Source organism: Mustela erminea, chromosome 6 (genome assembly GCF_009829155.1).
Source record: "Mustela erminea isolate mMusErm1 chromosome 6, mMusErm1.Pri, whole genome shotgun sequence".
NCBI classification, from domain to species: domain Eukaryota; kingdom Metazoa; phylum Chordata; class Mammalia; order Carnivora; family Mustelidae; genus Mustela; species Mustela erminea.
The window spans coordinates 10,252,679-10,275,457 of record NC_045619.1 but is presented as its reverse complement, the minus strand read 5'-3'; the positions used below and the strand labels follow the sequence as shown (position 1 = coordinate 10,275,457).

General features: G+C 56.7%; 2 protein-coding genes and 1 long non-coding RNA gene across 3 annotated transcripts; 2 read left to right on the top strand and 1 right to left on the bottom strand.

Moving 5' to 3' along the window:
* Nucleotides 1-724: 724 nt before the first annotated feature.
* LOC116592800 lies at nucleotides 725-6,882 on the bottom strand. Its single transcript, XR_004286611.1, has 3 exons — nucleotides 6,676-6,882; nucleotides 5,485-6,570; nucleotides 725-1,295 (listed from the first exon to the last, which is right to left on the bottom strand). It is a non-coding gene; the product is annotated as an uncharacterized LOC116592800 (long non-coding RNA).
* Nucleotides 5,520-8,813, top strand: LGALS1 (galectin 1). Its single transcript, XM_032346334.1, has 4 exons — nucleotides 5,520-5,608; nucleotides 6,882-6,961; nucleotides 8,182-8,353; nucleotides 8,609-8,813. Exons 1-4 carry the CDS (start codon nucleotides 5,600-5,602, stop codon nucleotides 8,753-8,755), a joined length of 408 nt encoding a protein of 135 aa, XP_032202225.1. The 5' UTR covers nucleotides 5,520-5,599; the 3' UTR covers nucleotides 8,756-8,813.
* A 6,741-nt stretch (nucleotides 8,814-15,554) lies between these two features.
* On the top strand, nucleotides 15,555-22,094 carry NOL12 (nucleolar protein 12). Its single transcript, XM_032346333.1, has 6 exons — nucleotides 15,555-15,711; nucleotides 17,255-17,360; nucleotides 17,686-17,734; nucleotides 18,259-18,401; nucleotides 20,015-20,112; nucleotides 20,511-22,094. Exons 1-6 carry the CDS (start codon nucleotides 15,629-15,631, stop codon nucleotides 20,674-20,676), a joined length of 645 nt encoding a protein of 214 aa, XP_032202224.1. The 5' UTR covers nucleotides 15,555-15,628; the 3' UTR covers nucleotides 20,677-22,094.
* Nucleotides 22,095-22,779: the final 685 nt, after the last annotated feature.

Below are 22,779 nucleotides of genomic sequence, written 5' to 3'. Positions count from 1 at the left end.
GCTCCACAACGAGCCAGGAGCCCAACACAGGGCTTGAACTCACGACCCTGAGATCGAGACCTGAGCTGAGCTCGAGAGCCACTCATTTAACTGACTGAGCCACCCACGCACCCCTGTATGTTTGTTTTAAACATTATGTGACTTGGGGGATCTAAGGTAGGCATGCCCAACCTCTAGGAAGACTTGGACACACTTTGGAAATAAGAAAATTCAACCCTGGAGAACTGGTCTCCAATGTTTCCACTTTTATGATGAGCAGGGTTTACGTCTGAGCACCGTAAATGCTGATTGGCTTCAGCTTTGCAGTTTTAGCCTTTTGGAGCCAATGTATTTTTTTTTCTTCAGGTCTCAAATATTTTATAAGCTCTCAAAAAGCTCTCAGCTTCCTGTGAGTCTATAATTATGTCAAAAGAGAAACATGAAAAAAATCAGACGACTCCTGCCAGAGCCCTAGTGGGCTGATGAATGGTACGATCCCACCCAGACCTCGTATGAGAGAAGGGATGGCTCCCCAAAGATGACTGAGGGTCTGTAATCAGAAGGGGGACAGACAGCAGGTGGGAAGGCAAAAGAACGCCACTGTGTTTGGGGAGATGGCTGTCTGGCCAGGTAGAAGAGCACAGAAAAGGCCGGGAGGTAAAAACAGACACTCAAGGTAAGTGGGGGTTGGAAGAGCCCCTAAGGTTGGGAGTCATCTCCCTCCCCCGCCCCAGTTCTTTCTACACTTCATGGAGCAAGTGGAAAAAAAAAAATTTTTTTTTTTTTTTTTTTTTTTGAGGTCCAGATATCCCAGGACCACAGTGTTCTTCTCTCCTTGGCTCAGGAGATGGAAAGCAGGTCAGCCCTGGCTCCCTGTGTGACCTTGGCCAAGTGGCCAGCCTCTTAGGGTGGTTTCTGCATCATTAAATGAGGGAGTGGGTCAGGTGCAGAATCTCTGGGGCCCATTCCCGCTCTGACTTGTAGGACTCTGGAGCTGGCTCTGATCAGCCCCACCATCCCTGGCTGGGCCAGCCAGGTTGGCTGAGGGGTGTGGATGGTGTTTCCGTGGGCCTGGCAGCCCTCCCAGCCACTGCCCACTGGAGGAGGAGGCACAGCCTTCCCGTGGGCAGGGCAGGCAGGAGTGGGCAGGCTGGGAAGGGCCATGCTGGTCTGGATCCCCTGTCCTTGGGTACGGAGCTCGAATCTCACCACAGCGGCCAAAGTCCAGCCTGTAGGATGGAGGAATTCCACAGAGTTCTCTGCCTCCACTGCAGGGCAACAAGGGAGGAGGAGTCCCAGGACGGGGGACCCTTGACCTTGGGGGAGCAGAAGAGAGGACAAATGCTGAGCCCCCCCACATTACCTCTGTAATCCAACTGCTAGTGAATGGTAATGTTCCCACTTTCCGGGCCTGGAAACAGGTTCAAAGAGTTCAAGGACCTTGGCCACCGTCACAGCTAGGCAGCCCCCAAATTAGGACTTGCCTTCCCTTCTGATTCATTTCAGGTTCATTTCAGGGCCCAGAGCAGCTTCACTGTGCAGTCCATTCCAGTTGACAGGCACGAGGCCTAGGATGGTGGTGGCGGGGGGAGGCGTAGATGGAAAGAGGTAATGTTTGAAAGCAAGGAGATAAGGTGCCCATTTATCCGTGCAGGGCCTGGCAGATTAAGTGGGTGCCACCTCTAACAGGCCCTGAGGACTGGGTGAGGCTGGGGTGCACAGGGGCCCCTGTCACCCAGGAAAACCATGGTCCCTGTTACAGGAGACACGGGAAGCTGGGGAGACTTGCTGCCCCAGAGTAGGCAGGAGGGCACTGTCGGGGATGAGGTAGCGAGGGGTGAGGGGGAGACCTCCCGGCAGTGTGGACCCCAGGAAGGTAACCTCAGCCTAGGAGAAGAGACAAAAGGGAAGCCAAACCCTTCTGAGACTGTGGAAAAAAAAAAAAAATCACTATTTAGTTCAACAGCCATGAACTCCACCCTGGACTAGCTTTGTGCGGGGAGCAGGGTTTCACCTCCCCCAGTTTCCAGATAGGGAGGCCACCTTGGGAACAGCGTGGCAGGGCTAGGACTCGAATCCAACTCTCGGGACTCCGCAAGGGGCCTTTCCGGAGGCCTGTTCATGCCATGGCACCCCTCTACCGGCCCAGAGCCAGCCGAAACTGCCCATCGTCCAGCAGCACGCACTTCCTGACACTGGGCCCATCCTCCAGGTTGGAGGAAGCATGGGAGCAGCTCCCGAGGCCCTGAGAGCTCAGGACTGGACCTGGACCAGAGCAGCCTGCCAGCCCCACGTCACAGCAGCCGGGCTAGGACCGTGCCCACCCCACCTCCGCTCCTCGGTCAGAGCTCCCCAGATGCCCGCATTCCCTGATTCAGGCAGAGAGTGCCTGTGGCACTTGGAGGGGAAACACAGAGGAAAAGCAGCCCAGCAGCTCGGCTCCACGCACCCCTCCCTGTGCTGAGGTTGAGGGGAGGCCCCGGAGGAAAAAATGAAAGAGCTGGGCTTGGTTTCTGAGGCTTGGTCTTGGAGGAGGGATTGAGAGCCTGCCTCAAGGCCCAGGGCACTCCCCACCACTCCTCCTGTGCCAGGGTGGGGATTAGTCATCTGTGGGGGCGTGGGGGGCAGGAGAGAGGTGGAGGACTGGCTTCCAGATGTGGGTCCCTCCTGGTCCACATCTTCCTCCCTCTTCAGTGCTGGCAGTTTCGGAAGGGAGAGGGCAATGTGCAGAAGGAGGTCCCGGTGTCAAGTCTCCTAACAAGCGCCCCCCTTCGCCCAGTGCTCCCCACACCCCTCTCTCCTAGTTCCTGGCTATGAGGGGAGCACCCCTCTAACCCACCCACGCTCAATTCTGTTGCTCCAGCGATCTTCCCCGCCCCCCACGTCTGCTCTCAGTACTTCCCTTCCCTACAACCTTCCCTGGCTGCCGCTTCCTGACGGCCCACGGGAGAAGAACGAGGCATGAACAAGTCAGGTACAAGAGAGAGGGGAGGCATCTGGGTGGCTCAGTGGGTTAAAGCCTCTGCCTTCAGCTCAGGTCCTGGGGTCCTGGGATCAAGCCCCGCATGGGGCTCTCTGCTCGGTAGAGAGCCTGCTTCCCCCTCCTCTCTCTGCCTGCCTCTCTGCCTACTTGGGATCTCTGTCTGTCAAATAAATAAATAAATCTGAAAAAAGAAAAAGAGAGAGGGAGCAGGGGGCGACAGGAGAAATGACTGTCGCCCGGAACAACTCCTCAGTCCCGTATTTATTAGACATAGACAGCTCCCACAAAGGAGCCGAAGAAGGCTGTACATTAATCATCTGCCTCATAGATAAATAAGAAGGAAGGCAAAATATATCTGGCCAAGCAGCATAAAGTTTGTATTTGAGCAGCACATTCAGAGGGAGCATCTGATTAGGCACAGGTGCTCTAACGGAAAAATGCAGCAGGCGGCATTCCGCCCTGAGCAGGTCGGGCATCCCCGGCCGCTCGGCCTCAAGGATGGATATTGTCCTCTCCCCCAAAGGCCTGTTGCCTGTCCATGGTTTTCCTAAGGCCATATCTAAACATGCTCGTAACTAGTATAATTTCTCATGGGTCCTGATGAGGGAGCAGGAGGCTGGCTGAGGACAAAGCAAAAGCTGGCGCCTTGCACCCCCTCTTCACCCACTCCCCTCCATATGTGTAGCATTCCTCAGGCACCCCTGACTGCCATAAAACGATAAATAGTTAACTTGCAGGGATTGCAATCCTGCAGAACAGGAATCTCCCTTGCTCTACAGATGTCCTAGAGACCTAAACAGGGAGGTTACCTTATCAATAGCACAAATTTCCAGAGGCAAATAACTCTTGGTTCCTGAAGCCCTAATGTCTCCCTCCCCACCGTAAACTGGAGGAGGCTGAGGTAGAAGGGAATGTAAATGATGGCAGGATCATAACACCCCACCAAGAATCTCCCAACTACTTGATGTTAATACCTGACCTAAGGACGACATTGATCAAGCCATAAGGGCAAGGACTCCCCCCGGCACCCTGCAGGCCCTCCCTAACATGTGAGAACTCTGTTGAAATCTCCCATCCCTTCACCACCTCCCCCCAACCGTGGGGTATATAACATGCCAACCCTCACAACCTGGGGCAGCAACTCTTCCTGCCCACGGGTCCTGTCCCCGTGCTTTAATAAACCACCATTTTGCACCAACGACGTCTTAAGAATTCTTTCTTTAGTCGTCGGCTCCGAACCTCCTCACCCCACCGAACCTGACTTAGGTTCTGGGACTTCATCAGGTCCTATTTTAAGTAATACATTATTCTGAGGGACAGTTACACATGGCTCCCCAGCACCCTCCGTTAAAATGAGGCCCTTCCTGATCCAGATGCTGTGGGCCTCCCATCTCATGCCCCGACTTCCCCAGCATACCCGAAACTCCAGCCGTGCCCAGATGCTCCCTGTTCCCCGGACGTGCACTTTCTCACGTCTGAGCCTTTGCTCATGCTGGAATGCCGGCCCTCCTTCTTCACCCATCCTGCAAGACCCACCTCGGGGGCACCTGGGTGGCTCCGTTGGTTGAGCATCTGACTTCAGCTCTGGTCATGATCCCAGGGTCCTGGGATCGAGCCCCGCATGGGGCTCTCTGCTCGGCGGGGAGCCTGCTTCCCCCTCTCTCTCTGCCTGCGTCTCTGACTACTTGTGATCTCTCTCTCTGTCAAATAAATAAATTAAAAATCTTAAAAAAAAAAAAAATGAACAGAGAAGGGGAAGCCCGGGCCTAGCCTTGGAGAGAGAGATGTGAAGAAGAGTGGAAGGGAAGGGGGCAAGAGCCAGACACCCAACCCCTCCTGGCCTGGCCCACCCCGGGGCCCCCTCTCAGGCCTGACTCAGGCCTGACGCTGTCAGGCAGGAGCCCTTGGAGGCTCCGCAGCAGGCCCCTCAGGAGGGCTGAGGCATGAAGCCTGAGGCCTGGCACCCGGCCCAGGCTTTCTTTAGCGCTAAATGAGGAGCGCCAGCAGCGGCCACAATCCCAGCTTCCGGGGAGGCCCGGGTGGGGCCAGGGCCTTGTGGTTCAAGGTCCCGGGCCCTCTGCAGAGGCCTGCAGTGCAGGCCACGCCCTGGTCCCTGCAGGGAGCAGCCAGATGAACCCCAGTTCTAATCCGCTGAGGGACCCTGGATCCCTTCAGCCATCTTCTCTGGGTAGCCCCTGAGCTCGGCCTGCTGGCCCTAGGCCCCCTTCCCGCCAACTCTAGTGCCTAACTCATCCTCAAACTATTTTCCACTGGCTCCCCCCACCCCCAATCCCTGCCACAGCACAATTTTTTTGGTGGGGGTGGGGAGGGATGAAGGGGAATGGAAGGTGGAGCCTGGACCCTGGGGGAGTGGTTAAGGAAGACGGTGGGGGGGGGCTTGCCACTCTGATTGGTCACCTCTGCTCCAGAAAGTCTTCAAAATTCCATTGACCCCGCCTCCAGTGGGCCCCCATCCCTGTCCTGCCTTACAATTGGCTGGGATTCTAGGGGGCGGGACTTACCGGAGCCCGGTCCCGTTAAAAGGGTGGGAGCGGCCCAGGATCCCACCTCTCCCCTTGAGTCTTGAGACAGCTGGTGTGGCAGGCATTCCGCGGGAACATCCTCTGGTCCTCAGTCATGGCTTGTGTGAGTGTGGGGATCCCGTCCCAATGCCCAGGGATGGTGGGGGGGCAGACAGCTGGGGGAGAGGGGGGGTAGATGAAGATCTGAGTTTTAGTCCCTGGGGTGTGGCTTTGACCGAGTACCTTCTCTTTGCTGTGCCTCAGTGGCCTCGTCTGTAAAATGGGGGTGGGCGCCATGGCCCCTAAAGGCCCTTCCTGGCCTAAGAATTATCTGAGTTCCTCCGGGGTCTGACAGCACAGTTATTTCCGCCAGGGTTTGACAGTCTGCAGCACTCCGATACCGGGAGAGAGAAGGGTGTGGCAAACTGGTGGGGTGTTGACTTTGATGACACCCAGCCTGCTGTCCCTTCCCCCCTCCTTCACCCCAGAGAGCCTCCTGTCCCTTCCCCCCCTGCAGCTGTCCCCAGTCACTGGGCCAGGGCAGAGTCATCCTCTGCTCTAGAGAGCTCTGAAAAGTCGCCAAGATTTGAGACCGGCTGCCCGAGAGGGCGCCTGCTTGGGTTAGTGGGTGGAGGGTGGTTCTGTGCAGGGTAGTCAGGTGGGGGCTGGGTAATTCCCATCCCCCTCCACACACACATTCCCCATGCCTGCAGATGGGGTGCTAAAGGGAAGAGAAGGAGGCTAGAATCTTCTGCAGGCCCCAAGGAAAGGGGTTCAAGTTTGTAGCAGAAGGAACCACTTACACCAGTTAGCCTGTGCGGTCAGTCTTGATATTGCTGAGCTGGCCGGGCTACCGAGTCTGGCCCTTGGCCACTCACTCTTCCTTCTGCACAGGAGCCTGGCTGCGCCCCTTAGGGGTCTCCTCTCCAGCCCCTGCGCCTTTCTGTACGGAGGGGCTTGAAGGGGATGGTGGGGGATCTCCCAGCCCCGGGTTGCCTCTTCTCCAGCAGGGGGGCCGACCCAGGTGCCTTTCTTTGCCACCGAGTCGCAGTGTCACTCATTCTGAGTCCGATTCTCTCCATCCATCTATTAAATGAAGGAATGGAACATATCATCTCACCTCCCAAGCCGCTCTGAATCTAAAATCCCCAAGCTGAATGGCAAAAACTTCTAGATCTTGCCTTCCACAACCTCGGCAGTGGTAACAGACAGGAAATGGACCCGGCTGGGAGCAGGGACTTATCCGGGACCACACGGAGAAAGAGAGTCTAGAACTTGCTCCAGATTTCCCAGGCTTCCCGCGGGCGGGGCCAGAGGATCCAGGGCGGGCACGCCCCCGCCCCTCCCCCTCCCGCACTGTGTCCTCTAACCCCGCTGGGTGGGTCTCCTCGTTGCAGGGTCTGACCGCCAGCAACCTGAATCTCAAACCTGGGCAGTGCCTCAGAGTGCAGGGCGAGGTGGCCCCCGAAGCCAAGAGGTGAGAGGGTGAAGGTTGGGGTAGCAGGCCGCAGGGGCCCGGGCTGCGGAACCGGGCGGAGCCGGGCGGCGGAGCGGGCCCAGCTCTGGGAGGGGCGTGGAGTCCCCCGTCAGACTGCCCAGTCCAGACCACCAGCTGGGGGACTCACTGAGCCGGGAGACTCTAGTTCTGGCCCTGCCGCCTCCTGGCTGTGTGACAGAGGCCCCGCACCTCCCTCCCGCGGCGAGAGGGTTAAGGGCAGCCGCGTTCTCTGGGTGAGTCACTTCCTCCGCGCGGGGTCTGGATGCCCCCACTACAGTCGCCCCCATCCCTCCCCGCTGGAGCCTCCTAAGCTAAACCAGCTGCAGCCTCGGCCTCTACCTTGCCTGCCCCGCCCCCACTGTGGGCGGGAGCCGAGGTCCCTGGGGGCCTGGGAGAGGGAATGGGGACGCCGCTCCCCTGCTGGTCCTCGGAGGTCCTCTCCTCTTGCCCCCACCCTCTTCACTCACTCAAACTTTCACTCCTTCAGCCCTTCTTCCAAGCTGCCTAGTCTCTCCGCAGCCGTGTGACCTTGGACCAGTCAACCCACCGCACTGCACTGCGCTCCAATCAGTTGTCAGTTCCCTGCTTGGGGAGGTGGTTGTGTGGAGAAAGTGAGATGCTGGGTCGCTCGGTGACCGTGATGCTGACCAGCTGATCTTAGAAAGAGCCGCACACATCGTGTGCTTTATGCTTTTCATGCCTACCAAACCCTCCGAGGGACATACTGTTCTTCTCTCCACTTAGCAAATGCGTTTTGGATGATGATGATGGGTTTGCTAGCCACCTCCCCCACCCCCCACTCTTGAGCAAGTACCACGGGCTGTCCTGCTGGGCACCAGGAGCACAGAGATACACAAGGCAGACAGCACATGCGCCCTCCCAGAGTCACCGTGCAGAGGAGGTCTGTCGGTCCGTGACCAGAGGGACACAAAGTCATGTCTGTAAGAGTCTGGGCTTGGCCATCCGCACAGTCAGACCCTTAGCGATTCCTCCTGGGCAGCCCCCATGGGGCAGATGAGGAGACTGAGGCCCAGAGAAGGGCAGGGACTTGCTCAAGGTCACACAGCCAGGAGGCGGCAGGGCCAGAACTAGAGCCTCCTCCCTGCTCAGTGAGTCCCCCAGCTGGTGGCCTGGACTGGGCAGTCCGAGGGGGGACTGCAGTCGGCTGCAAAGGTCTCAGTGCCCCCTGCTCCCCGCAGCTTCGCCCTGAACCTGGGCAAAGATGGCAACAACCTGTGCCTGCACTTCAACCCCCGCTTTGAAGCGCACGGGGACGTCAACACCATCGTGTGTAACAGCAGAAGCGAAGGGTCCTGGGGCGAGGAGCTTCGAGAGTCTAACTTCCCCTTCCTGCCTGGGAGCCCCATGGAGGTGGGCTGGGGCCTGGGGCCAGGGGCGAGGGGTGGCTGGCAGAGCAGGCCTTAGCAGCTACAGACCTAGGTCCCACCCTGCCCTCCCTCCCATCCCCTGTCCCCTCTCTCCCCTCCCCTGCTGTGATCAGGCCAGTGAGCACCAGCCCCTCTCCCAGGGAGCCTGTGTCCTGGGACCTGCAGGCCAGCTGTGACCGCAGAGGCCAGGCTCCCGCTTCAGGGCCCCTGCCACTCCCTGCCCCTCTCCATCCTCCAGGTGTGCGTCTCCTTCGATAATGCCGACCTGACCATCAAGCTGCCGGATGGATACTCCTTCAAGTTCCCCAACCGCCTCAACCTGGAGGCCATCGAGTACCTGTCGGCTGATGGGGACATGAAAATTAAGTGTCTGGCTTTCGACTAAGGGCAGCCCGGACGTGGCCCCTAATAAAGGCAGCTGCCTCTGCTGCCTCTGGACCAGCCTTCTGTGTGTGTGTTGGGGGGGGAGGGGCGCGGTGGAAGGGGAGGTTGCCACCAACTCCCGCAGGCTCCCCCTCCTTTCCCTTCCATTTGCATGGGAGGGAGCTGGGGGCTGATGAAAGAAACCCAGTCACAGCCCTCCCAACGGCTCCCAACCCAGGGAGACACAGCACACACTAGGTACTCAGAAGAGGAGAAATCAACGAAACCAGGGGGAAAGAGGCAAGGGAGGACTGATGGGTGCCATGGTAGCTGGCGGCAGAGAGGGAGGTGGAGGGAAGAATCATGGGCTCCTCGACGGCTTTCAGGAGCTAGAAAGAGATGGGGTTCAGAGCTGTGTGTCCTGGTGCTGTTAACTGACCTCTCTGAGCCTTTGGTTTATGTACCTATACAAGGCAGGGTTGAGAGCACGTAGCCTATCAGAGGGCTGTCCGAGAAGATTACATGAGACCTGAGAAGCAGTTCAAGTTCAATGCCCGGCACAGGGCAAATGCCTGATGATGGACGTTGGCTTCCTGTCCCTACTGCATTAGCACACGAGATGTTATCGATGTGGTTGTGGAATATAAGTGAAGTTGGGTGGGGTGGGGCATGGAGCTGGCCCCCAAGAAAGAATTCTAAAGACGTATATGGTGTGAAAAGCACGGTCCCATGAGCAGAAAGAGATGCCCTGGGGTTGTGAGGAGTGGCCCATGATCCTTTCAAGTTGGGAGGGGGTTAAAGTCTTAGTCATAAGACCCTTCAGATGTGTATCAGTGGGCCATATGCTAGGGGATGATGTCAACACGTATCTTGGAGGGGTTAGAGATAAAAGGAAGTTTCCAAAGGAATTTTTTTTTTAAGATTTTATTTATTTAGTTGACAGATCACAAGTAGGCAGAGAGGAAGGGAAGCAGGCTCCCCGCTGAGCAGAGAGCCCGATGCTGGGCTGGATCCCAGGACTCTGGGATCATGACCTGAGCTGAAGGCAGAGGCTTTAACCCACTGAGCCACTCAGGTGCCCCACCAAAGGAATTTTTATATGGTAAAGTAGACCTGGGGGTGGGATGTGTGTCAATCAGACTAGGTTTGCCTTTTGCCCTTAGCAGAGTTTTCACATTGAGGCAGTTGTGTCCCTGGAGGAATGTCACTCCGCCTATTTCAAGGACTTGTCAATGGGCTGTAGTTAGAAAGGAATTTTTTTTTTAAAGGTTTTATTTATTTATTTGACAGAGATCACAAGTAGGCAGAGGCAGGCAGAGAGAGAGGGGGAAGCAGGCTTCTGAGCAGAGAGCCCGATGATGTGGGGCTCGATCTCAGGCCCCTGAGACCATGACTGAGCCAAAGGCAGAGGCTTTAACCCACTGAGCCACCCAGGTGCCCCAGTAGTAAGGAAATTTAATAATTTTTCTTCTGCCTTTGTTCCCCACATCAAAGAGGACCTACAAGATAACGCTAAAGGGAACCTACAAGATACTGCTAAAGAGGCCTTGCCACTGTCAAGGTTGTTTACCCCTCTACAAAGGTATTAACATTAAGATAATTGGGAGCTTTCTGGAGGAATGTCACACTAGTCCCACCCAGGCGTGGGAGTCGTGGGGGGAAGGTTGTAGAGTGTCAGCTCCTGTGTCTTCAGCCAGGCTTCTGCTCCCTCATCGATCAGCCCAGTTTGAAGGGAAGGAAAACCGCTCTGCAGGATGGCATGGCTGCCTGGTCTGCACCGGCCCCACTGAGAGCTGCGAGGCGGCCCAGACAGCCCAGCCTTGTGGTTCCAGGCCACATGCCACCACGCTGGAGCCCAAGGGCGACCAGGTCTGGAAGCTGCTGGTTCTGTTACCATGGCAGAACCCTCATCCCGACATTGGGGAGAGGGGCTCAGGCAATGATGCTGGCTCAACTCCTGGCCCGTTCCCCCACCCACCCAGAAGTTTGTTCATTTGCTTATAATCGCTGTACCCAACCTGGGGCTTGAACTCATGACCCCAAGATCCAGAGTCACATGCTCTGCGGACTAAGCCAGCCAGGCACCCCTGTTGGCCAGGTTCTGTATAGGAGGAACTGCGGCATGGAGTGTGGGGGGGACATGCCAACCCCCCTCCCCCACAAGGAACTGGGTAGAGGCAGGCAGTCTTCCTGCTCCCAGAGGTCCCTTTCGTGCAGAGCAGAGGAGTTCAGGGAAACTCAGTTGGCCTGGGAGGAGGTCTCCAGGAGCCCCTCCTCTCTTGGATTCCAAAGAGGACATGCCTTGCAAGACCCACCACTCCCCCAGAGGGCATTGATTATTATTTTATTAAATATTTTTATTTATTTATTTGACAGACAAGAGAGGGAACATGAGCAGGGGCAGAGAGAAAGGGAGAAGCAGGCTCCCTGAAGAGCAGGGAGCCAGACGCGGGGCTCAATCCCCGGACCCTGGGATCATGACCTGAGCCAAAGGCAGATGCTCAACAACCAATCCACCCAGGCGCCCCAGAGGGCAATGTTTAACCCAGCCCAGCATACTCATTTATCATAAGTGATGGGACCTGGGATGAGGGCCAGGCAACCCGGCAGACTGACCATCCCCTGGCTCCTTTTTGCTTCCTGCTCCCTGTTCCAGAGCCCCTACCTCCCTGGGAAGCAGCCCCTAGACCTGAGCCAATGTTCAGGATGACTTAGTATGAAAACGTCCCACGGGCTCCCCCCAAACCACAGGGCACTGTCACCTGACGTGTGGAGGGTGGGAGCCTGGCCAATTTCGGTCTCCAGGAGAGCCAGCACTAGGTGGGACCTAGTGTGGGACCTGTGGGACCCAGGGTGGCGCTCCTCTACCCACCCCCCAGCCTTAGTTTCCTCATCTGTAAAATGGGGGTCGTTATTTGCACCTGGGCCCTTTTGGGTGGATAATCCCCATCTCAGTGGGAAGCACATCTCTAGAGGAGAGCCCAGGAGGATGGAGTGTACACGCTGGGAGCTACCCCGAGCCTCAGGCAATCTCCAGGCTCTCCCAGGGCGGGCCAGAGAGAAACGGCTTTGGAAGTCTGGCTGTGACGGAGCGCCCTCTGCTGGACGTCGGATAAAGTGTCTCTTGGACCTCCTTTCTCTGGTCCTCTTGGTTCAGCGCCACAGATTCTGGACAGACCCGTTGAACTCCCACAATACTCCAGGACTGGGAGGGACTACAACCCGGCAGAGGAAAGTCCTGGGGCAGAGAGGAAAGGAAACCACCGTATCTGGGCTCGAGTCAAACAATCTTGTGTTCAAACCCCAGCTCCATCCCTGTGTGCCCCTGGATCAGTTAGGAGAGAGCTCTCTGAACCTCAGTTGCCTCAACATCATGTTGCATGAATACTCTTATCTACCCCATGGGGCTGTTGCAAGGATTAGCTGAGATAAGGTGGAGAAATGCCCAGTTCCTAGCACACAGTAGTGAAGTAGGAAAGACGTTAGAGTTTGAAGCCAATGGACAAGAATTCTTGAGATGTCTTTAGTGCAAAAAAGGTGTTGGTTTTTTTTTTTAAAAGATTTCACTTTTTTATTTGACAGACAGAGATCATAAGTAGGCAGAGAGGCAGGCAGAGAGAGAGGAGGAAGCAGGCTCCCCGTTGAGCAGAGAGCCTGAAGCAGGGCTTGATCCCAAGACCCTGGGATCATGACCTGAGCTGAAGGCAAAGGCTTAACCCACTGAGCCACCCAGGTGCCCCCAAAAAGGTGGTTTTATTAAAGCACAGCGACAGGACCTGGGGGCAGAAAGACCTGCACCGGAGTCATAAAAAGTGGCCCACTATATACTTTCTAGTTGGAAGGGGGTTAGGGAAAGCTTAAGTCTCTAAGGAACTTGGAAGCAAGGTTTCCAGGACCTTGAGGGGGCTAGCTATTATTAGGAAAAAGGTCATTTTACTGTCTAGTAAAACCTTAGTCATGAGACTCTCCAGATGTATACCGGTGGGCCATATGCTTGGGGATGATTGCCAACACATATCTTGCGGGTTTAGAGATAAAAGAAATTTCTTTTTTTTTTTTTTTTTAAGATTTTATTTATTTATTTGAGAGAGCGACAGTGAGAGAGAGCATGAGAGGCGAGAAGGTCAGAGGGAGAAGCAGACTCCCCGTGGAGCTGGGAGCCTGATGCAGAACTCGATCCCGGGACTCTGGGACCGTGACCTGAGCCGAAGGCAGTTGCTTAACCAACTGAGCCACCCAGGCGCCCAAGATAAAAGAAATTTCTAAAGGAATTTTTATATGTTAAAGTAGACTTATAGGTGGGGGAAAGAGTTGGGCTAAGATTTTGTCCTTAGCAAAGTATTAACATTGAGTCCCTAGGGAACTGTCACTCTGCCTGTTCCAAGGACTTGTCAATGGGCTGTACCTAGTCAGCAAATTTAGTAATTTTTTTCTTGTGCCTTTATTTCCCACATCAAGTAGATGCTCAATAAACAAAGAAGTGATTCAAGGTGAAACCAATTCATAGAATTATTATTAAGATTTATTAATTTATTTGACAGGGAGGGGCAGAGAGCCAGGGACAGAAGCAGACTCCTGACTGGGCAGGGGTCTGACCCAGGGCTCAACTGGGGCTCCCTCTCATGACCCTGAGATCATGACCTGAGCCCAAACCAAGAGTCAGACACTTGACAGACTGAGCCACCCAGGCGCCCCCAAAGAGTGGTGGGTGTTTCAGACCATGAGCTGCAGTGTCTTTCTGGAGTCTGGAGTCTGGGTGTGGTCCCAGTCCCTTGGCTCCTCTCCTGGGGCAAGGGGATCTGAAATCCCCTGGGAAGTGTGAAGCAATGGTCCCTGCCTGAGGTGGAGGGCTTCACGCTGCACTGGGTGGGGGCTTTTGCACAGGAGGCCTCCCGGAGCGCTCTGCAACCCCCACCCCGGGGGGGAGGGCAGGCAGGCAGCGAGGGCTAGGTGGGCTACAAGGGCCAACCAACCGCCCAGAGCTCCCCGATCTCCCTAGCCTGGAAGCTCAGCGAGGGCAGCAGCCCGAGAACGGCTCCGTACACCGCTTACCTACTGGGCGACTTCCCCGCCTGAGCCTCCCTTTCCTCACCTGTATAACGGGCTTGGAAACAGCACCAGGAGGGTCAGTTGGCTGGCTCGGGGCAGCACGACACTCTTGATCTCTAGATGGTAAGTTCAAGCCCCACCTTGGGTGTAGAGATAGCTAAAAAAAAATAAAATCTTTAAAACAAAAGAAAGAGGGCTGCCTGGGTGGCTCAGTCGGTTAAGCCTCTGCCTTCAGCTCAGGTCATGATCTCAGGGTCATAGGATCGAGCCCTACATGGGACTCCCCGCTCAGCGGGGAGCCCGCTTCTGCCTCTCCCTCTGCTTCTCCCCCAGCTCCTGCCTGCACACTCCCTCTTTCTTTCTTGCTCACAATTTCTCAAATAAATAAATAAATAAATACCTTAAAAAAAATAAAACGAGAGAGAGGAAGGAAGGGAGGGGAGGAGGGAAGGCACAAGCACCGACCTCACAGGGCCCTTGTGAGGATTCATTGGAATAATCCACGGGAGACCCTGAGAACATTCCTCAGCACAGGAGGAGACAGACTAGTCCTGTAACCCCTGACAAGTTGCCTCCACTTTCTGAGAGAACAGGTAGGTCCCTTCTCTGGGTGCCTGGCACACAGTAGGTGCTCAATACATGTATACTTACTTATCTCCCGGCCCCAGTCACTTGTCCAAGGAGAAGGGGGGGGTGGTGCTTTAAGAGTCTGATAATCTTCAGATATTCCTACTCTCAGCCCGTTCTGGGGTCACTTCCTCTGGTGGCCCTCCGGCAGCCTCCTGGGCTCCCCGCGGGAGAGGTACCAACCCCTGCGCTGTAATGATCACCAGCTCTGCCAGACTGGCCAGTCTTTCAAGGCGAGGGCAGCTGTCCCACCGCAGCGTCGCTGCAGGGATGAAAACTGAGAGTGGGGCGTTCAGGCATACGATCCCCGTTACTAAGATTCCCCTTCAGGTGGTGGTTTACTGAATGCCTTCACACGCCCGCGCTCCTCTTCCGTAAAGGTTGTGTTATTATGACACCCCCAGGCCACACCGGGGGAAACGAAGGCACAGAGAGGGGAGATGGCTTGTGTAGCAAACACAAGTGTGGCACTTGTTACTTACACACAATGTTACACAACTCACGTGTCCTCCTCATCGTGGTTCTCACAGTGTGGTCCGTGGGCCAGGAGTTCCAACATCCCCTGACAACTTGTTAGCGTTGCAGATTACGGGGTTCACTGTAGACCCGCGGAATCAGAAACTCTAGGGTGGGGCCGAGCTGTCTGGGTTTCAGCAAGCCCTCCAGGGGATCCTGATAAACGCCGAAGTTTGAAAACCATTGTCTTGCACAACCCTACCAAAGTCACTATAATTATCCCTATTTTACAAATAGGGTAATTGTGGCCAAGCTAAGGCAATCAGTGCAGAACCACAGCTGTAATTGGGAGTACCAGGATTCTAATCCAGGGAGTGTGGCGCCAGAAATGGGTTCTTGGAGACCACTAACGATTTGACATCAGAATCCGAAGTACGATCAGCAATATTTGGCCATTTGCTAATAATTCCGTATGGCGCGGCTACTGCGTGCCCAGGCACCGTGCTAAACTCTGGGACGTCTCTTTCTCCGTTGCTGGCCTAGGAGGGGTACTGGGGTTAGGAATCACCGAGGAGGGTAGGTATCTGATTGTTACACTCAGAAAGTAGGCACCGGGAGGCGGGCTCCGCGGCCCCTTTAAAAGGCGGGGCCTGAGCAACGGAACTGAGGAACGTAAGTGCGACACGTGCCCGAGAGGCTAAAAAGGATACACCCGGAAGTTTCTGAGGCGTGCTGGAACCGCGCCGCCGGAGGCCTCGCCGCTATGGGCCGCAACAAGAAGAAGAAGCGAGATGGCGACGACCGGCGGCCGCGGCTCGTTCTCAGCTTTGATGAAGAGAAGCGGCGGTGAGTGTCAAGGCTGGAGCGGATCTCCTTGGGACCGCTGGCCGGGGCGGGCGGCTGATGCTCACGCAGAGGTCCCTTCCGGCCCCTCCCTCCCGGCGTGGCCCGGCTCCCCTCCGACATCCCCCTCCCCTGCGGAATGGAAGCGGCCGCGCTCGGCCCCCGCGCCCAGGGGATGGAATCGCCCGCCCCACCCTCCCTTCGCTCGGTCCGCGCTCGGGCTGGCCTGGCTCCTGCTGCGTGCGCAGCGGGAGGGCGGGTTTGGGGTCCCGGAGCTGAGGCGTCGACGTCCCGGACCCAGCCCGGCGGCGCCCCACGCGGTAGACTCAGCTGTTGTTGATGAATGAGGAGGGAGTGAGATGAGCGTCGCTTAAGTTGATTTATGCCCTCATCACACGTGTCCCGAGTTCCTTCGGTGTGTGGGTGCCAGATCTCAGGACGCCCGAGCTGCACCCCTAAGCCTCAGCGTCCGGTCCATCAGATGTTTCCCGCTCAGAGCGCCACTTTGCCATGTGGTAGTCAGCGAAAAGCCTCGTGTTGGGGCCCCAGAACCTTTGGAAATGGTGCGGCCAGCACTAGAGAGATGAGGAGCCCCGATCAGATAGGGGAGGGGAATGCGGGGTGCGGGGGCACCCACGGGCCCTACAGATGGGTCGGGGGCAGGTGTCCTGGGGAAATGTGGTGCCAGTCCAGTGGAAAGTTTGTGGACGTCGGGGTGAGGGTGTGCCTTTTTTTTTTTTTTAATTTTATTTTTTTTTTAATTTTATTTATTTATTTGACACAGAGAGATCACAAGTAGGCAGAGAGGCAGGCAGAGGTAGAGGGGGAAGCAGCTCCCCGCTGAGCAGAGAGCCTGATGCCGGGCTCGATCCCAGGACCCTGAGATCATCCATGACCCGAGCAGAAGGCAGAGGCTTTAACCCACTGAGCCACCCAGGCGCCCCGTGGGAGGGTGTCCTTAAGAGCCTACTAGAAGTGGCTTAATTGACTGGGTCAAGGAATCTGGCAACATAGAAGGGGCCCCACCTGTCCTGCCTACATACCTGGCCCTGTTACCTGAGGCTGAGAGCCCTGGAGGGAGGTGGGTGGAAGAGGCAGCATCTCCCTCTTTCTCCTGACCTTACACTCTCTATGACTTACGGCAAACAGCCTCGCTTCTCTGTGCCTCAGTGGCCCCATGCGTGAAACGGGGATCGGTTACCTACCACATAGGTTGTTGTGAGGAATACGTGAGGTAAGACACACACTTTTAAAAAAATTTATTTGAGAGAGCAAGGGAGCACACAGAAGCAGCATGAGTGGGGGTGAGGACGAGCAGAGGGAGAGAGAGAAGCCGACTCCTCGCTGAGCAGGGAGCCCGATATGGGACTCGATCCCAGGACCCTGGGACCTTGACCTGCCCAAAGGCAGACGCTTAAACGACTGAGGCATCCAGGCACCCCTGTGTACATTTTTGTACCGTACAGTATTAGGGGTTTTTCTCTTCCTGGCATGAGCCTTTCTTTCCTTGTGTCTCCTCCTGACTCTTCATGCTTCTCTCCTGCAGGGAGTACCTGACTGGCTTCCATAAGAGGAAGGTAGAGCGGAAGAAGGCAGCCATTGAGGAGATCAAGCACCGGCTCAAGGAGGAGCAGAAGAAGCTCCGGGAGGAGGTGCAAAGGGCGGGGAAGGGTGCGGGAAGGGGGGTAGGGAGGGAGAGAGAGTGTGTGTGTATAAAATCTGACTCTTAAGGGATTTGCATCCTTGGATGGCCTTAATAGGGGCGTCTGCAGGAATGAGGGAAGGCGTGGGGAACAGTCTGTACAGGTAGAATCATGGTGGGCCCTGGTCTGGGGAAGGTTGAGGATGGAATCTTCTGGTGTTTCACCAGGAGTCAGTCCGTCATGGTCTCACTCACCCTGGAGACGAGCAGCGCTCCTGCCTGGGGTTGGCAGGAGAGGCCACACTCAACTGTGTTCCCTTCCCTTTTGGTTTCAGCGACATCAGGAATACTTGAAGATGCTGGCAGAGAGAGAGGAGGCCCTGGGTAAGTCCCCTGACCTTGGGGGTCAGGGCAACAGGCCTAGGCTCATTTATCCTTTGGTGGGTGGAAGCGGAGAGGTGTGGGGGCTGGTCAGAAGCTAACTTCCCTAGCTCTAGGGGTCTTGGTGGTGAGGCAAGGGCCAGGGGTGGTCTTCACTGACCTCTAAAAGTGAGTGGATCAGACAGACACAGGGAGGACCAGCCTCTTGGTGAAGTGACCCTGAACAGAAAGCCCAGTTCTGGAGGCCTGGACGGACTAGGGATAGAGGGGAGGAGGCAGCAGCAGCTGCTGGGGTCACACCGGGTTTTTCCTAGATGAGAACCAGATGGTCTGAGGTCTCCCGGGAGCATCAAGGGAGGAGTTGAATCATTTACATTTGTCTGCAGGCCAGACTCTGGAGCTGGTGACTTCCTGGACAGTCTCCCATAGAGGAGAGGGGCCACTGCACTCTAGGGCTGGGCAGGGGGTGAGAGTCCGGTTACGTGCGCTCTGAGGCTGAGACCTGGTTCTGTGTCCACCTTGCGCAGAGGAGGCAGATGAACTGGACAGGCTGGTGACGGCAAAGACAGAGTCGGTGCAGTATGACCACCCCAACCACACAGTCACCGTGACCACCATCAGCGACCTAGACCTCTCGGGGGCCCGCCTGCTGGAACTGCCTCCACCAGAGGTGGGTATAACTTCCAGCCCTAGGGAAGATGGGTCCCAGGTGCAGACGGCCTGTCGGCAGTGCTGAGTGCTGCTCCCCGTTACGGGGATTCCAGTGCGAGGGGCTCTTTCCCTTCTGGGCACTCTTTCCGGCCTGGACAAAATCCCTGACCCTGGGGCTTGTCGAAGCCGGTTCTATGACTCAGCGGCTTTGGGCACATGGGCAGGTATCTTCGCCAGTAAGTTGGGAGGGGGTGCAGCGGCGGAGTCCTGGGTGATAACACCTGTCTTGTGGCATTGCTGAGAGTGTAAAAGTGGTCCATCCAAGGGAAGCACTGGTGATAGTGGTGTGTGGTGGTCACTCCAGTACGTGGGCACAGCAGTAACACGGCCCGGCCACGCACACGAACGGTGAGTTTGCAGCTGTGAATGGGGAGAGACTCACAAATTGCAACCAACATTTATTTACTTAAGTAGGCAGAGAGAGAGGGAGGAAGCAGGCTCCCCGCAGAGCAGAGAGCCTGATGTGAGGCTCGATCCCAGGACCCTGAGATCATGACCTGAGTCGAAGGCAGAGGTTTTAACCCACCGAGCCACCCAGGTGCCCCTGCAACCAACATTTAAAAAAGAAAAAAAGGATCCCCCTTTTATTTATTTATTTTTTAAGATTTTATTTATTTATTTGATAGGGAGAAACACAGCGAGAGAGGGAACACAGGAGGCAGAGTGGGAGAGGGAAAAGCAGGCTTCCTGGCAAGCAGGGAGCCCAATGCGGGGCTCAATCCCCAGACCCTGGGATCATGACCTGCGCCGAAGGCAGACGCTTAACTGACTATGCCACCCAGGTGCCCCAGGATCCCCTTTTTAAAAGCGCTCGGTGGGCCCTGATCGGGAGCCACGGAGCCTTCCAGAAAGGGCAGAGGAAAGCACTGCTTTCAGGTGAAGCAGCAGCGTGTTGTGTTGTTTTGCTTGAGTTGGTGTGACCCAGTGTTCCCCCTCGGTGGCGGGGACGAGCTGCTGGGGAGCATGAGCGAGGGAGAGGCTTTGGGAGCGCGAGGCAGTCAGCACTGCCTAATAAGCTCTCAAAACAGCAACAACAACAAAAACAAAATTAAAAGGTCTTAAAAGTTAAAAAGAAAAAAGGAAAGAAATAGAGCAGAATGTCACTAAAATAATCAGAAAGCCTCCCAGTGAAGTACCGTCTCTTGAAACGGTTGTTTCCGTCGGAGCAGCGTCCGTCTGGGTGGGGTGGGCCCTTCAGTCCCTGTCCATCCCCAGTCCACGCCAGAGCACGTCTCCTGCCACGGGGGAGCCCGGAGCCAGCGCTTCTGGCGTCCCTACTGCGCTCCCGCTCCTTCTCTATCTCACACTCATTCTTCTGAGTCCTCCTGGCCTCTGCAGCGGACGTGCGGACGCTCACAGCTGAAGGAAGGGCACGAGGCTGGGAAACTCGGCTCTTCCTGCGTCATCTCTGCTGCAGGGCTGTGCGTGGCTTGTCCACCGTGGTCTTCTCTGAGCCCTGAGCCAGGCCTCCAGGCAGCAGGACGTGCCCCTCCCTGGCAGAGCCGGGACAGCTGGTGTCAGGTCCTTTGATCTACCGCTCTGTGTGACAGTCCTTGTTCTCTGCTTCTTTAGCAAGGGACTGGCCACAGGCCCGAGGAAGAGGTGTCCTCCACGGAAAAGCCGACCAGAGCCTTACCCCGGAAATCCAGAGATCCCCTCCTGTCCCAGCGGTGAGCCCTGGCCTGTCCTCCCCTAGGCTTCTGCTTCCTCGTGACTGACAGTGGTGACGGGGCCGGTGGAGCCACCTCTGGCTGGCCGGTGGCGGGTGGCGGGTGGCGTGGGGCAGCGATTCTGCTCTGCCTGTTGAGTGTCCCTCCTCCCCAACAGTGGCCATCCATGGGTGTCCTTAGTGCCTGTGGTAAGGGCGCTTTTTATGAGCCGAGGAACGGGCAGGCCCTCTGGGATCAGAGCGGCCGCCTTTGGCATGGGTTTGGTGTTCCCGGCATTCCAGGCCTGTATGACTTCCTCCGCGAGTCAGGCGGTCCGTCGTCCTCCCGAACCCAACCTTCCCCGCACGCCCCGAGAGTAAATGCGGCCCCAGCCTCACCAGCCTCGCACCCTCCCACAGGATCTCTGCTCTCACGGCGTCACTGCACGCACACAGCCGCAAGAAGACCAAGAGGAAACGTCCCCGACGGGCCCCGGACTCCACCAAGAAGCCCCCAAGTGCCACCCGTACGAGCAAGACCCAGCGCTGCCGGCTGACAGGCATGGCCCGGCACGGCGCAGAGTGAGCCCCGAGAACCAGGCCGTGCCCAGCCCGGGCTGAAAGCTTGGCTGTCCCAGGAACCCAGCCCCGAGGGGGCGATTCTGCGGCCCAGGCCTGGGAGGCCAGCACCTGTGGCCCGGAGCTGGGACTCGGGAGGGGGCAGGCAGCTGAGAGGTGGCTGGCAGCTGAGAGGTGGCTTCCGGCGGGAGGAGCCTTCAGAGCCGAATCGTGGGCATCTTCCCATCTGTGTCTGCACGGAGCCGTCATCAGATTTGTGAAGCTGAGCACGCTCTTGGTCTTGTTTGTCCCTGACCCTGACGCCACGTGCCAGGGGCCAGCTTCTGAGGTGCATGAAATGGTCAGGCGAGGGGGTCCACCCTCACGGTCCAGCAGTGTCCGTGTGGGTGTGAGAAAGTGGTAGAATCCAGTCACCCCACCGCTGCGAGAAGCCACTGCTGGGCCGGGGGCAGGGGGCGCGGTGCCAGACTCCACCTTTTACTGGCTGCGACTCTGGGTTTGTCCCTTCCTGGCCTCACTGTCTCTTCAGCCGGAACTGAAGTGGTGGGAGCAGGTGAGTTCCAGGAGTTCTCACTGGTCCCCACCCAGCTGGGGACCAGTGAGAGACAGGAAGGTGACAGGAGAAGCTACATGTCCCACCTGGCCCCGGGGTGGGGGTGGGGGTGGGGCTGCTGGCAGGAGGGGAGCTGAAGTCCCAAACCCGGCTTCTTTCTGCTCAGCCCAGGCAGGGCTGCCGTTGGGGAGGCTCAGGAACAGGGGCTCCGTAGGCTGTGTCTCGGGGGGACTGGCACTCTCCCGTGTCACCATCCAGACCCGACATCTGGTGCCTGCGTGAAGGCCACACCTGGACATGGGAACGCGAAGCTCAGGGCGTATGGGTGGGAGACACTGTGACCTGGCCCTTTGGCTCTTCCACTGGCTCTTCCTGCTAGCTTCCCTCTTCTTGGGGTGGAGTGACTCGCTCTGCTGGGCTGCATCCCTCCTGGGCAGAGGCTGGGGCCTGCTAGCAAGCTCACCCGGTGCTTCTAGTGCTCAACCCGGGGTGGGGAGTGTGAGCCTTGCCCTCACCCGCCCCCCGGGAGCAGAATACATGCTGGGCCCAAGGGATTAGTGCACAGGGGTGGGCGTGGGTTTGAATCCTCACTCTGCCACTTGGCCTCTGTGTGGGCACTTTGCTGTGCTGACCTCTCTGGGCATATCCCCACAAGTAAGAAGTCAAGACACCCCCCTCCTAGGGCTGCCCCAAGGCTGCCAGGAGCCCTGAGCACGAGCCACCTCCTGCAGCCCCTGGCATCCCGGCCTCTGCTGACCCCTGCGATGGCTGACCCACAGCTCTTCTCCCGTCCCCAGTGCCACAGGGTCATTTACCATTTAGATCTACACGTTGTGATGTTTAAAAATATTAAATTCTCATTCGCGCTCTTCTGTGTGCACCGTCAATTCTCATAACAGCCCAAGGAGACTGAGTCTGCGATTTTGTCCATCTTGCGATCGGAAGTGGCGGAATCAGAGCCCTCTGGAGGACTTGCCTTTTCTCCCCGGAGCCTCTCTCTCCGTGCTCCACACCAGGATTCTTTCCTCACCGCTCTCCCATCTGGTGGGCCTCCTGGCCTTGGGGCTTCTAGGAACAGTGTAAAGAAGGATTCAGTTTAGCTGTATACAATAGAAAACAAATTTTAAAAACAACAGGCTTATATCAGAGGTTAACAGGGAAATAACTAGCCTGGAGCTGGGGGCATGGGGACTTGGGAGGCTGGGATGGCAGGCTTTTAGCTCTTTGTTTTGTGCCATTTTCAACCTGTGGCTTCCACCTCATGGTCCAAGATGGCTGCTTGAGCTCCAGCCGTCATACTTGCCTTTCAGCCAGCAGGAAGGAGGAAGGGTTGAAGAACATTTGACGCTTGTCTTGTGCCATGGATTGGGCAGAGGCAAAGACAAGGGGTAGGAGGAAGAGGGAGCTCCTGGCTATGGGGAAGGCTGGGTCCTGTGGTTCATTCTGGGGAACCATGTTCCCAAATAAGAATTGAGGGTTGTGTGGGGCACTTGGATGGCTCTGGTCATGACCCCCTGAGTCCTGGGATGGAGCCCTAGGGAATCTGCTTCCTCTCCC

Bases quoted from the DNA above. Each gene is read 5' to 3' on its own strand.
- LGALS1 (XM_032346334.1), top strand. The intron at 6,962-8,181 runs GTGAGAGGGTGA...TGCTCCCCGCAG, and splicing joins GTGGCCCCCGAAGCCAAGAG to CTTCGCCCTGAACCTGGGCA. The intron at 8,354-8,608 runs GTGGGCTGGGGC...TCCATCCTCCAG, and splicing joins TGCCTGGGAGCCCCATGGAG to GTGTGCGTCTCCTTCGATAA.
- NOL12 (XM_032346333.1), top strand. From the start codon at position 15,629: ATGGGCCGCAACAAGAAGAAGAAGCGAGATGGCGACGACCGGCGGCCG. The intron at 17,361-17,685 runs GTGCAAAGGGCG...TTTTGGTTTCAG, and splicing joins AGAAGAAGCTCCGGGAGGAG to CGACATCAGGAATACTTGAA. The intron at 20,113-20,510 runs GTGAGCCCTGGC...ACCCTCCCACAG, and splicing joins GATCCCCTCCTGTCCCAGCG to GATCTCTGCTCTCACGGCGT.